The sequence below is a fragment of the Papio anubis genome, chromosome 6 (assembly GCF_008728515.1).
Source record: "Papio anubis isolate 15944 chromosome 6, Panubis1.0, whole genome shotgun sequence".
In the NCBI taxonomy this organism is placed as follows: Eukaryota; Metazoa; Chordata; class Mammalia; order Primates; family Cercopithecidae; genus Papio; species Papio anubis.
Window position 1 is genome coordinate 128,767,740 of NC_044981.1, and position 14,044 is coordinate 128,781,783.

The following is a 14,044-nucleotide window of genomic DNA, read 5'->3' on the forward strand; positions in this document are numbered from 1 at the left end:
AATCATCTCAAAACCATCCCCCCTGCCCCCGTCTGTGGAAAAATTGTCTTCCATGAAACCAGTCCCTGGTGCCAGAAAGGTTGGGGACCACGGCTCTAGGGAGTTTACTTTCTGAAGCGTTCTTCTTCCATGATAATTCAAAGCAAATCAATTTCCAGAGACTCAGGTTCAAAAAAATCTGTTCTTTGATATTTCTCCTTCTGCATCTCCCCAGTTATAACTGTTCTCCCACTTGAAAAAAAGCACACTTGTTACTGTCAGAAATATTATTTTGATACATATTCAAAATTGTAAAAACCTGAGAATGCTAATCAAAAAGACAACTGGAAATATTGGTGTAGGTGTTCAAAAATGAGTCTAAAGCTTAGATAATCATCATTTTAGAAGTCAAGATATTTCTGATAATTTATCAGCACTATATTATTACAAATAACTTCTATTACTTAATTCTTTAATTCTTCTATTACAAAAATTTTTCAACTCCACATATTTTAATTATTCTTGAGAACAATAATTTTCATCCATTTAAAAAGTAGAACTGTATCATGTTATTCTAGAAATAAGTGACATTCAACCACAGATACAAAATAAAGAAAAAAACTCCCCATCCATCTAATTGAGAGGTATTTCTAATATATTTTCATTTTTCCTGTTTAATAATCATTTCTAAAATATGTAAGATACTTTTATAATTTTGATCCATTTATAGTAATTATTATGTTAATAGTTTAATTCAGACAAATTCTTAGAAGCTCTTAGAGTAAATAAAAAATTTCAATTTAAGGTCATATTTTAAAAAATTATTATTATAATTAATATTATTGTTTGAGACAGAGTTTCACTCTTGTCACCCAGGTTGGAATGCAATGATGCAATCTTGGCTCACTGCAACCTCCACCTCCCGTGTTCAAGCAATTTTTGTGCCTCAGCCTCCCAAGTAGCTAGGATTACAGGCATGAGCCACTACGCCCAACCTAAGGTCATAGTTTTTTTGAGAGATGTATGATGGGATGATCAATAAAAGACTTTCCAGATTAAAAATGCAGTACAGTAGAGTAAAATACTAAGTTCAAGTGAAAAAGAAACAATGTAAACTTTCTATTAAATACCTTGTTCCTATACTACTTATTTATTTATTTATTTATTTACTTTCTAAGAGACAAGGTCTTGCTCTGTTGCCTAGGCTGGAGTGTAATGGTGTGACTGATCATAGCTCACTGCATCCTCAAACTTCTGGGTTCAAGCCATCCTCCTGCCTTTGCCCTCTGAGTAGCTAGGACTACAGGCATGCACCACTATTCCTGGCTATGTTTTTAAAATTTTTTTGTAGAGAAAGAGTCTAGTTATGTTGCCCAGGCTTGTCTCAAACTCCTGGTCTCAAGGGATCCTCCTGCCTCAGCCTCCTAAAGCACTGGAATTGTAGGAGTAAGCCACTGCACTGGCCTGTTCCTAAAATTTTTTAAATGGAGGACAATGGCTATCAAATAGGCATGGTATTTGAATTCCACAGGAAACATTTAAAAGAGTAATACAACTATTCTACGTTAAATGTTAGAATTTAAATAAAATACAAATTGCATCCTTTGCTATTATTTAAATTTATGGTGAAAAATGTTAGCTGTTGGCTTATAAATTAAAGAAAATTGTTTTTTAAATTCCAGGCCGCTCAAGCAAGAGAGTTTGAAGATCACTGCCATAGTTCTCTCTTATCCCCAATTGGTGCCTGCTCACAAAAGAGTTCCATTTTTGACTCTAGCATTCATTATTGAGGGTTACTCCATTTAGTCCAATTTCCCTTTGTATATTTTTTTGAAAAATCATTTCAGTTGGTTTTGACTAGAAATCTTTAGGCAGAAAGATTAGAGAACATTGAGCCTTTATTTAATTGCCTTTTTTAGTTTGTAATTTAAGTAATCCAAGATAATATTCTTGAAAAAGTATTTCTTTTACAAAAGGCCATGAGTGGATATGACTCAGGGAGACTGAGAATGCAAAATAGAAAAAGAAATTAAAGCAACCACATGACTGCCAATGTTGGGGATGGTATCCTATAGTGGGGTTTATTTATTTATTTATTATTTATTTATTTTTGGGGAGACAGCCTAGCTCTGTCTCCTAGGCTGGAGTACAGTGGTGTGATCTCGGCTCACTGCAACTTCCACCTCCTGGGCTCAAGTGATTCTCCTGCCTTAGCGGGATTCCACAGTAGCGGGGACTACAGGCTTGTCTACCACGCTTGTCTAAGGTTTTGTATTTTTAGTAGAGATGGGGTTTCACAATGCTGGCCAGGCTGGTCTCAAACTCCTGAGCTTAGGTGATCCGCCCACCTCAGGCTCCCAAAGTGCTGGAATTACAGGCATGAGCCACCTCCCCTGGCCTATTTTTTTTTTTTTTCGAGACAGGGTATCACTCTGATGCCTGGGCTAGAGTGCAGTGGCATGATCATGGCTCACTGCAGCCTCGATCTCTGGTTAATAACTTAATTCAGAAAAACTCTTGGAAGCTCTTAAATAAAAAGAAATTTCAATTTAAGATTATATTTTTAATTTGATTTTAAAATTAAAAGATCACTCACTGCAGCCTCGATCTTCCTACCTCTGCCTCCTAGGTAGCTGAGACTACAGGCATGCATCACCACACCTGGCTAATTTTTGTATTTTTTTATAGAGACGAGGTTTCACCATGTTGCTCAGGCTGGTCTCAAACTCCTGGGCTCAAGCAATCCACTTGCCTCGACCTCCCAAAGTGCCAGGATTACAGGAGAGAGCCATCACACCCAGTCGTGCACTTATTTTTAAAGAACCCAATTTCTCCACTTTGGCAACTTATGAGGCCAGAATTTAAACATCTGGTTGGAAGGGATGGGCACAGTCCCTCCAAATTCACATTTTAATTACTCCTTTGCAGTCAGAGAGATAGGTGTGCCACTTACAAAGGCAATAAAAACCAAGGATTTTTCACTCCTACAAAGTATAGGGCCTGGCTCCTTTGTAAATCAAGTTGTTGAAAACTCTGCAGCCTGAGTGTAGAGCTTCCTCCAAATTGTTAGTTCTCTGGCAAGACTTTCAAGACCTCTGTGAGCCTTTCAAACCCTGGGCTAGCATGCCAGGTGGTTTAGGAAGGACTCAAGCCAAACGGAAAGTGTGCCTGGAGAGCTGCAGAATTTAAATCTGAAGGCATAGAAGGTTAAATGACAGTTTCTGTGGGAATTAACTGGGGCAGGAACCTGAAATAGGTAGGAGGGTGAAACACACAAGTGGCAGGGCTGCCATTTCCATTGAATACCCTTATTAATCCAAGTCCATGTCCTCAACCGGACACAGAGAGACTTCAACGTACTTGCCCTTCATGATCTTTTTATGACATTCTGTGTAGCCATAAGCACTCTGTCTGTGGATTTCATCTGGATCAGGCAAGTTCTGATAGGCAGCCCTGATGATTTAATACCATGTGAAATATGAGTTTCCTATTTGTTTTTTTGTTTTGTTTTGTTTTGTTTTGAGACAGAGTCTTGCTCTGTCACCCAGGCTGGAGTGCAGTGGCCGGATCTCAGCTCACTGCAAGCTCCGCCTCCCGGGTTCACGCCATTCTCCTGCCTCAGCCTCCCGAGTAGCTGGGACTACAGACGCCTGCCACCTCGCCCGGCTAGTTTTTTGTATTTTTTAGTAGAGACGGGGTTTCACCGTGTTAGCCAGGATGGTCTCGATCTCCTGACCTCGTGATCCGCCCGTCTCCGCCTCCCAAAGTGCTGGGATTACAGGCTTGAGCCACCACGCCCGGTCGAGTTTCCTATTTGTAAACAATCACCACTCCGACGCCCCCCCACAAATCCAAAACTTCCTCCATCATTGCAACATAGACAAGACCTTCAAGATTCGTGCGGCCCCTGACATTTATAAGGTTATGAATTGCTGAGGCAGTCCTGAAATGATGGGATTGAAAGTGGAGTAATAGGAGTCAAGGAGAATCATTTTAGTGCTTGCTGAACTCCAGTGACTGCGCTCACTGTAAAAGAGTTCACTGTGTCTCTGTTACCAGTGCTCTGTGGATTCCTGATGTGCAAATAGGACAATGTGCATCCCCTTTTGGCATGTCATCGGGGTAGGGAATAAAGAAGATGCCCAGAGAGAGTCACTACTTCTTTACTGTGGTAGTGAAAGGGAGCCCTCCCCTGTGGCAATAATTTAATTTTCCTTGGGGAGAAATTGGGCCATCTCATTGGGAAAAGGAATTGGTGATTTTAAGAAAACTCCCACCTGTTACTATAAACATAAACACACTAAATCCCCATGTAGTGATTCATACCTCTATGAATGAATAAGTGTTTCAGTCCTTGCTTATGAACTGAAACTGAGTTTCTCCACTGCTTCTGCTTTAGGTATTGACAGCATCTTTCCAGAGAACATCAAGGCTGGTGAGATTCTGGCACTGTCTTGCTTCTAGGTCAGCCATGGAAAGACTCTGACCCTTTCAGTGAGTCTATCTTGCTGCACATGATACTTTCAGATTTATGTTTCCCTCTCTCTGGAGCTGAAAACCTGTGATTCTACAATCTGGAATCACTGTTTAAATAATATTCTTTCTTTTTTGGGGTGAGGGACAAGGTCTCACTCTGCTGCTCAGGCTGGAGTGCAATGGTACGATCATAGCTCAGGGCAGCCTTGATCTCCTGGGCTCATATGATCCTCCTGCCTCAGCCTCCCAAGTGGTTGGGACTATGGGCATGTGCCACCACGCCTGGCTTTTTAATTTAATTTAATTTTATTTTATTTATTATTTTAAGTAGAGACAAGGTTTCGCTATGTTGCTGGTCTCTAACTACTGAGCTCAAGCAATCCTCTCACCTCAACCTCCCAAAGTGCTGGGATTACAGGTGTGAGTCACTGTGCCTGGCTCAGTATTCTTATTTTTAACTTGACAGGCTCCACATTGGGAGGTTGAACTATCCTTGTCAAAACATTTGTCAATTTTTGTGACATCCAGTTTGTCAATATTAGATAAACCAAGCCATCAATTCTTTAATTCCTTCATTCAATCAAAAAAGAAGTAGACTCTTTCCGCAACAATACAGTTATTTTTGGAAGCATCAGGTGTAGGGCTTGCTTGACAAGTTTCTTTTTGAACAGAGACTGAGGGAAGTCTCTTTTTCAATATTCAACTCACTGCTCGCTGACTGGTGAAACTACTGGAGGACTTGGCTTAGCTGTTATATTGAATGAATGTCTAGGACAGGCTTGCAATGTGGATCTCGAGTTTTTCTAGACAAGCCCCTGGCAGTTCAGACTGAGCACATACAACTGGTGTTTTGTGCAACTGTCCCATCTTCTTGTTGGCGAGGTCCACTTTCTATCACAGCAGGATCAACTCATTTTCATTTGAGGCCAAGATGGTTCTGATGAGCCTAGCAATGATTCTCCCCAAACCTCACTAAGTAATTCCATGGCCACCATGATGAAAGATGGGGAGGGGAAGAAGGAGGTTTGAAAGGTGATGAGGTGAGGATGGAAGTTGAAACAAGAAACCCTGAGCTATCTCCTCTACTAAAAGAAAACGAGAGTGCCCTTTACCCCAGCACCTCCTCATGGCTTTTAAAGCAAATGATTGTAGGGACCCTCAGCTTCACCTGGCCAGCATCAAATACTCATGCCAGGAAAGGGTATAGGGAGGTTGGTCCGTGGCATATATTATTTAGCTTAAAATTCAGATTTATATAATTTTATCTTGCATTTGTCCAAGGACAGGTCTTCATTACAAAGGCTTCACCAGAATTATGCAGATATCAGTCTACTCAGAGCTGGATCTTCAGTCTTGCAAAGCTCAAGACAGGGTTACCTGAGCACGAAACTGGTCTCATTAAAAGTAAAGCGATTCCACCAAGGATATAATCTGCAAGAATCTAGTGAAGCTCTTTCAGCATGGATAGGGGCAGGGGTAGAGAGCTGAGTTAAGAGTGTGGCAGACATGGGGTTTCCTAGTTTTGAATTCCCCATTAATAAGAACAATAATAATAATTATACTACTTTTTATTATAATTATCTTCCACGCATGAAAGGTAACCCTGTATAGATTCACTTGGAGAAGATAAGAAAAAAATAGATTTTTCCAGTCTTCTGCAATCAAATTTAGTTTTTTCTTCCTTTAAAGCAGCAAATTTACACCCAGCAGATGTTTTTTCTACAGGGTGTAATCTTGTCAGGAGAGGCAAATTTTAAGTTAGAGGCATGACTGACTGCTGGATTCTGGCACAGGCAGCCCAGGTGGTTGTTGGCCAGAGGGGCCTCTCCCTGGCTTCTCGTTTCTTCTTCCCATCCCCTCTTCTGGGATAAAATTATGTAGTTGGTTGATATATCAGTGCTAGTTTTCTAAAACACAGTGAATCAGCCAACAGTGAGCCTGAGCTGGGGCAGTGCCGAAGGCCTTCTTTCCACTGAATCAAAGATGCTTACACTCCACATTTATTTATTAATTAATAAATATTTATTGAGCCACTATCAAGAAAGCACAGTGATAAAAAAGCATGAATTCCAGAGACTACTAGGGATAATGCCACCTTTGTCACTTACGTGCTCTGTGACCTGGGCAAGTTAACTCTTCTAAGCCTCCATTTCCTCTTCAATAAAAGAGGTATCGTAATAGTTCCTACCTTGTTGGGGTTTGTGAGGATCAAATGAGATGAGGTTGTAAAAATGTTTGTAAAAGCCCACAGTAAGAACTCCTGGCTGTTTTTCATTAGGCAAACTGGGTTTGATAGGCTGTGAGCAGAAGACAAGTTAATTTGCTCCTTTATTGCCCCGTCTGATCCCATCAGCCAAGCCCCATAATGTTCCCTGTCACTCTCAGATAATAAAAAGTCCTCTGATGAATTTTGGTGCCAATAAGACTCTCCTTCTAGTAATGCAAATGTCCAGTCTGGTAAAATAATCAAATCTTGTAGCTCTATTTAATTTAGAACTTCTCTCCACCCAGCTTGCTTCAGGCCAGGACGCCCAAGTCGGAGAAGGGAGAGTAGCCGGCTTCCTCATGCCCTCCTGGCTCCATTTCCTACCCACTCATTAGCTGTGATTTCTGACTCCTCCAAGGTCAGGGGGAGAGAGACAAGGAAACAGCCCAGTCCTACAGCAGGTACACCTGGGCTCTGGCACTGAGGCTCCTGTGCTTGGCAGATGTCCCGAGCTGGCTCTCTTGTTGCTGCCAGGCAGGTGGCCCCCGCCTCTGCCCTGTGGTTTGCATTTCTTGGGCCTGTGTCAGATACCAGCACTTCATGCCCCTCACCCTATCTGTGGGGACCATGGTCCAGCTCTCCTAATGTTTCTGTGAGTCCTTTCTTCCCTGGCTGGAGGTGAGGAGGCAGCATGTCCCTGTACTGTCCTGGCCTGCTGAGGTAGGAAATGGCCCTGCTTCCCCACCACAAATGCCGGCAGGATGAGGGCAGGGAGAGATCAGGGCGCGGCACTCAGATTCAATGGGTTTTCGCTAAGTGTGCCGTCCGCCACCCACTCTTCCCTTTCTTCTAGTGCCCTGGCTGGTGCTCAGCGAGATCTTTCCTGGTGGGATCAGAGGACGAGCCATGGCTTTAACTTCTAGCATGAACTGGGGCATCAATCTTCTCATCTCGCTGACATTTTTGACTGTAACCGGTAAGAAGTCTTTGTTTTCCTCTAATGTCTTTGGTCCTCATAGGACAAATGTTCGGGAATCACACCCACCTAAAGACCATTTTTTCGTGAAAAATTTCAAACACACTTAGAAGGAGGACGGCCATGACCCTGAAGTACCCATAACCCAATTTACACAGTTTTCAATCTAAATCTATTTTAACCCCACCTGCTCTTCCCCCTACCCAATTATTTTGAGTCACATCCCATATGTAATGTTGTTTTGTCTGTAAAATTTCAGCATAGACCTTTAAAAGACATTCAAATATAGCTACAATGTCATTATCACACTTAAAAATATAATCATCCCTTAGTATCAAATACCCAGTCTGTGTTCACATTCTAATTGTCCTATAATTGTTTTTTATATGTGATTTGAATCATGACCCAAATACATAACTTACAAGTCACCGAAATGTGTCATAATTTGTAGGTTTTGTCTCCATCTCCTCCATCTCCCCACCCCCACTGTACCTCATATTTCTAAAGAAATTAAAAATCTATTAAAAAACAAATGATTTATTTCATAGCATTTTCCAGTCTGAATTTTGTTGATTATAGTCATGTCACGTGTCCCTTTCTTTCTTTTTTTGTTTTTTTTTTAGACAGTCTTTCTCTGTTGCCCAGGCTGGAGTGCAGTGGCATGATCTCGGCTCACTGCAACCTCCGCTCCCGGGTTCAAATGGTTCTCTTGCCTCAGCCTCTGGAGCAGCTGGGATTACAGGTGCACAGCATCACACCCAGCTAAGTTTTGTATTTTTAATAGAGACAGGGGTTTCACCATGTTGGCCAGGCTGGTTTTAAACTCCAAGTGATCCACCTGCCTCAGCTTCCCAAAGTGCTGGGATTACAGGCATGAGCAACCATACCTAGCCTTCCTCTGTCTTTTATGTTTCTTGTAAATTGCTATTAGATTTAGATAGAGGCTTGAGGAGAAAGGGAAACCAATCCACAATAATAAAAGTCATGTTTAGGTGTCAGGCAGAATTGCTTGTAATAATAACGAACTTTTATTTTCAAGGGGAATCTCATCAAATTTAATGATAGAGAGAAGCAGAAGCGAGATTCTTTTTTTATTTTTTGTTTGTTTTTGAGACAGAGTCAAGGGTCTCACTCTCTTGCCTAGGCTGGAGTGCAGTGGTGCGATCTCGGCTCACCACAACCTCCACCTCCCGGGTTCAAGGGATCCTCCTGCTTCAGCCTCCCAAGTAGGTGGGACTATAGGTGCGTGCCACTACGCCTGGCTAATTTTTTTGTATTTTTAATAGAGATGGGACTTCACTTTGTTGACCAGGCTGGTCTCGAACTCCTGACCTCATGATCCACCCGCCTCAGCCTCCCAAAGTGCTGGGATTACAGGCGTGAGCCACTGCGCCTGGCAGGGAGATTCGATAAGGTCAGGCTCATTGTTACTTTCACTGAAGCCTGAAATTCAACCGCGTTGTATAGAAAATTTGAGGATCCCTATGTCAGAAATAAGGCAAGGCATAAAAAAAGTGTTACAAACAAAACAAAACATTGCTGTTTGTCTGTTCCATTCAGCAGCCCCATAAATTAGATTGATATATTATAATAAAATAACCCAATATTAGGGATCAAATCAGAAACAGAAGCATTTGCCTTGTTTTCCTAGCTCCAACTTGTAAACATGGGCAGAGTAAGAAGGGAGACCCTTGGGGATTACAAAGAATGATAGAGCTAAAATAAATAAATAAAGCCTAAATTTATTTAAAAAAAAAAAAAAAAGAGAGAGGCTTGAGGAGATTTAGATGTCATTTGTTGGTGAACTCTGTGGCAGCTGCTGCCGTGTGAACTGCCAACAGGACGCACATGAAGCCTGGATGTCTTGCTGTTTGTCACGTTGGCCTCCTTTGATGATCATTTCCCAGACCTACTCATTATATCATTCCTTCTCCAGTTTTATCTGAAATGCCTCTCTAAAGAGAAATTTCTTCTCATTAGCTCTTTGGCTACCCTGAAGTGTGGATCATATAAGAAAGGTAAAACACGTGCTTGAAACTTTCTCTTTATTTTCCAGTTTTCAAAATAATGTGGCCGTTCCCCAGTATCCACCAAAACTGACCAATGAGTCAGTTTCTCTTTATTTAATATACAGATGAGGAACGCGCAGCATGACTACGAACAAGAAAATCCAGACCGTGGGAAATTCTGTGAAACAAATAACTCATTTTCTTCATTTCATATATATTGTCTTTATAGATGTAATTTTCGAAAGTGGATGTTTGCTCAAAACATGTGCATATATATAAACACATATATACACATATACACACACATACATACATATATATTTAGTATATCCACTTTTGGAAATTAACCTTTGGAGTTACTATTTAAGCATGGTTTGGGTTTTTATATAACATTTTCAAATGTTTCTAGCCTACCTTTTGAGAAATAGCTCAAGATTAAAGGAAACAAAGAAACTGGTCCTACTCAGATCACATACATAAACACGTGCCCTCTGCCTTCACATGTGCACACATGTACACAACACACACATACCCTCCATCTGCTATTTGATGTGGAGAAAGAAAAATGTAAAAGAAAAAATGGAATTGATGAGGGATGGAAAAGATGGCGCACATCTCTGGGAGGGTGATAGCTAATACACTGGAGGAGCCAGTGAAGCTTTAGAAGTTCTGTACTGGCTTTTAGAACAAATGTTAGGAAAACAGATCCACTTACCAAAAAAAGCCTAGAATGATCTAAAACCTTTAGATGACATTTAATCGGAATGCTTGACATTTCCTACTTATTTTCAAAAATCAATTTTCCAAGTGTGGGATAGAGGGATCTAAAAGATGTGAGGTTCTACTTGGCAGCAAGCCCTTAAATACCAACATTTTTATGCAATTTCAGCTGTATCAATAAAAGCAGAATGTTCCAGATAGATAACTGTACTCTGCAGTGGTCATGACACAATTGTAGTATTGCATTCAGCTCTGAGTAAAATATCTTGAGAGAGCCATTTAAAAATTGCAGTGTGTTCACTGAAGGAGGGCGACCTGAATGGCGAGGGCAGTAACCTATGCTGTGGGAAGAATGGCTGAAGAGTTCAGGATGTTTGACTTGGACAAAGGGATTCTCAGAGAAGGGCTGAGGTGCATTCAAATATTTGAATGGCTGCCATGGAGAAGGGGTGGGGAGAGCTGATTCAATGTGTGTCCTTCCAGAGGACAAAGCACAGCCTCTGAAAGGCAGATTTAGGATCTAAGCAAGGAATAACTTTTTAGCAGATGCAGCTATTTCACAGGGCAGTAAGAGGCTTTGTGAAATGGTGAGCTCCCTGTTACTCTAAGTGCTTAAACAAAACTGGGGACAATTTGATGAGACAATCTTTGGGATTCTGACAATTTCTATATTCTGGTTTTATGCTCCAGAGAAGGAAGAAAACCCAATTCTACAAGGACTTTATTAAGCAATCACTTGGGCAATACCCTGTGCCAGCTAGAAAAGCACAGAGAGACAGGAGTTTAATTAAAATTGCCAAAACAACTGCAGTGCTGTTCCTCCTTCCTGCGTCTCCCAACCTCAGCACAAGTCACCGACAAGTGGTTACTATGCTTCGATTCTTTGACGCTGCATTTACAAACACTGCCTCAGTACGCAACTGCTCAGTCAGTTTTCCTGCCTGACCAACTGTGGTTTGTGGCTGCAGCTGTTAAAGGCTATTTGTAAAATCTTGTTCATAGTTGGTTTGAGCCTATGTTCAGAAAGAGCCATCTTCTTTCCGACTACTCCTTGCCACACTAGACCTTCTGCTGCTGAGTCAGGGGCCACCACAATGCAAATAGCAGACTCAAGTGCATTGGGGGCCACTGCTCCCCACTGAATGTGCCTTGACTTGGTCCATGACTACAAAGGGACTGTATCTTTGGCTGGAAGGGGTCAGAGGAAAAACTAGGTTTGCAGATGAGAGTCATCAGAATCTTGAGGATCCTGCTTCTTGTGATGCATCTTGGCAAGTTGATGCCTTTTACTGGATCCATGATCACTTTTTTCTCTGAATCCAGGAAGAAGCATTACAAATACACTGTAAGCTATTAAAAATGATGAAATATTGCCAGCATGAAATGATTTCTTTAAATCAGAGCAAAGAAGGGTGAGCTCATTCCAAGAAAAATCCATCTGTACAAATGTCATTAAAAATGTCCACCATTGGGAATGATAGTAAGAGGGGGAAAAAATTGTCCACCAAACAGAAACTAAACTGCTACCGTGGCGATTCCCAAGAGGGGAACTGAGGAGGGGGAGAAGAGAGACTTTACCTTCTACATCATATGTTTCCATGTTATTTGAGGTTCCTTTTTTGCATGTGCTTTTTTATATTAATAAAGACACATTGCCATTTTGAAACAGAAAGACATGCCCACCAAGATGATGAGATTGGGTGTAAATTGTGATAGTTACAAGACTGCTATTTACTTCACCAGAGAAAGCTAAGGTAGTCTGTAAAAGTAACACTTTCAGAGCTGGCTACATTTTAAATTTGTGATTGCTATTTTCCTGGATACTGCTGGCATGTTTGAAAATACATACGGTATTATGTATGCCCTAAGTGGCTGTTCACAAATGGGATCAAAGCCACACAAAACACATTTATAATCAATTTCTTTTGTCCTTTATAGATCTTATTGGCCTGCCATGGGTGTGCTTTATATATACAATCATGAGTCTAGCATCCCTGCTTTTTGTTGTTGTGTTTATACCTGAGACAAAGGGGTGCTCTTTGGAACAAATATCAATGGAGCTAGCAAAAGTGTAAGTATTACATGCATTGGTTTCTGAACAATACTCTTTGGTCAAAAGTGCAGCTTTTATATGCAGCAAAGGAATAATATCTGAAACTATTTTAGGACATTCCCTTTAGCGTAAGACTATATCTTACTGCATAATTCCAATTTCCCTGCCTTGTCTTTAATTTGGGTGATGCAGCTAAGGAAGAATAACCATTTCTTCCCAACGAGTGAAACTTTTTTTTTTTCAAACTACAAAGTGAATGCATTTGATTGGCAAGTGTGAAATTTCATTTATCGATGAAATATTGTACTGAATTTGAATAAAATCTTTACAATTGGATTTTTTTTTTTTTTTTTTGAGACGGAGTCTCACTCTGTCTGTCGCCCAGGCTGGAGTGCAGTGACACAATCTCGGCTCACTGCAAGCTCCGCCTCCCGGGTTCACGCCATTCTCCTGCCTCAGCCTCGCCCGGCTAATTTTTTCTTTTGTATTTTTAGTAGAGACGGGGTTTCACCGTGTTAGCCAGGATGGTCTCGATCTCCTGACCTTGTGATCCACCCGCCTTGGCCTCCCAAAGTGCTGAGATTACAGGCATGAGCCATCGTGCCCGGTCTACAACTGGAATGTTTTTAACATGTTAGTGTTTTATAATTATCATCAAACTGTAATGCTATTATTCATTACTGTGACCAACCAATGTATAGGTGCAAGGTTACAAGCTTTTTCCTTTTACACGAAACAAAAAAAAATACGTCATTGTAATTAAAAAGCATTAAACCACACTTTCCTTTTTTTGTAATGTAATAATTTTTAGTAGAACAAAGTTTAATATTTTCACTGTCTGCATTTCTTTTCTGAAAGAGAAACTGTTATTACTGTTGTTTTACTTGATTTTTTTCTGAAATTAATTTTGTTGTATAGAGGATGTAATTCTGCTGTGCTAAGGATTAAAACTATCTCATTAAAAAAATTTTTTATTTCCGTAGATTTTTGGGAAACAGGTGATATTTGGTTACAGAGTAAGTTCTTTAGTGGTAATTGTGAGATTTTGGTGCACCCATCATCGGAGCAGTATACACTGAACTCAATTTGTAGTCTTTTACTCCTCACCGCCCCCGCAGTGCTACCCCCACCCAGTCCCCAACCAACGGGTGAACGTTTTAAAGCTCTACTCAGTAACCACCTCAGAACTTCTTCCGTCTCTCCAGCTCCCCCTAGCAGGTTTTCTTTGTTTGGGGTTGGGGGTGGGTCCTGGAAATGTAGATATACCATGTTCACCCTGGGCTAGGAGCTTAGGCCTCAGCCTTTCCATTTCTATCAGACTTATGGCTCCTTCTCTGTGCCCTAAACACTTGCTAAGGCTAAGATTAGCAGAAACACTCTCACGCTTAACCGTCTACAGTTGTTCTAAATAGTGCACATTTAAGGTAATTTTAAGAAAGATAAGCTTCTTATATGAATAGGCATTTAGAAAACTCGTTAAAAAATTTCACAAGGAGAGATTATTTAAACAATTTAACTTAGAAGTGGAACATTTAATTTAGAAGTGGGTGGCAGAAAATTCCCTTTCCTTTTTTAGTAGCTCTAATTGCCAAAACCATGTCCTGGGGGAAGAGGTGAGACATAGG

The 14,044-nt window shown here is 40.8% G+C and overlaps 1 protein-coding gene across 2 annotated transcripts in view; it reads left to right on the forward strand.

Moving 5' to 3' along the window:
* Positions 1-14,044, forward strand: part of SLC2A12 (solute carrier family 2 member 12) — a 66,506-nt gene that overhangs the window by 39,148 nt on the left and 13,314 nt on the right. The window contains exons 3-4 of one of the 2 annotated variants that reach the window (XM_003898158.5): positions 7,515-7,637; positions 12,305-12,437. In XM_003898158.5, coding sequence (XP_003898207.2) covers positions 7,515-7,637; positions 12,305-12,437 — 256 coding nt within the window. Of the gene's footprint in view, positions 1-7,514; positions 7,638-12,304; positions 12,438-14,044 lie in introns of those variants that run through there. The other variant, XR_001902151.3, reaches the window with a different exon arrangement.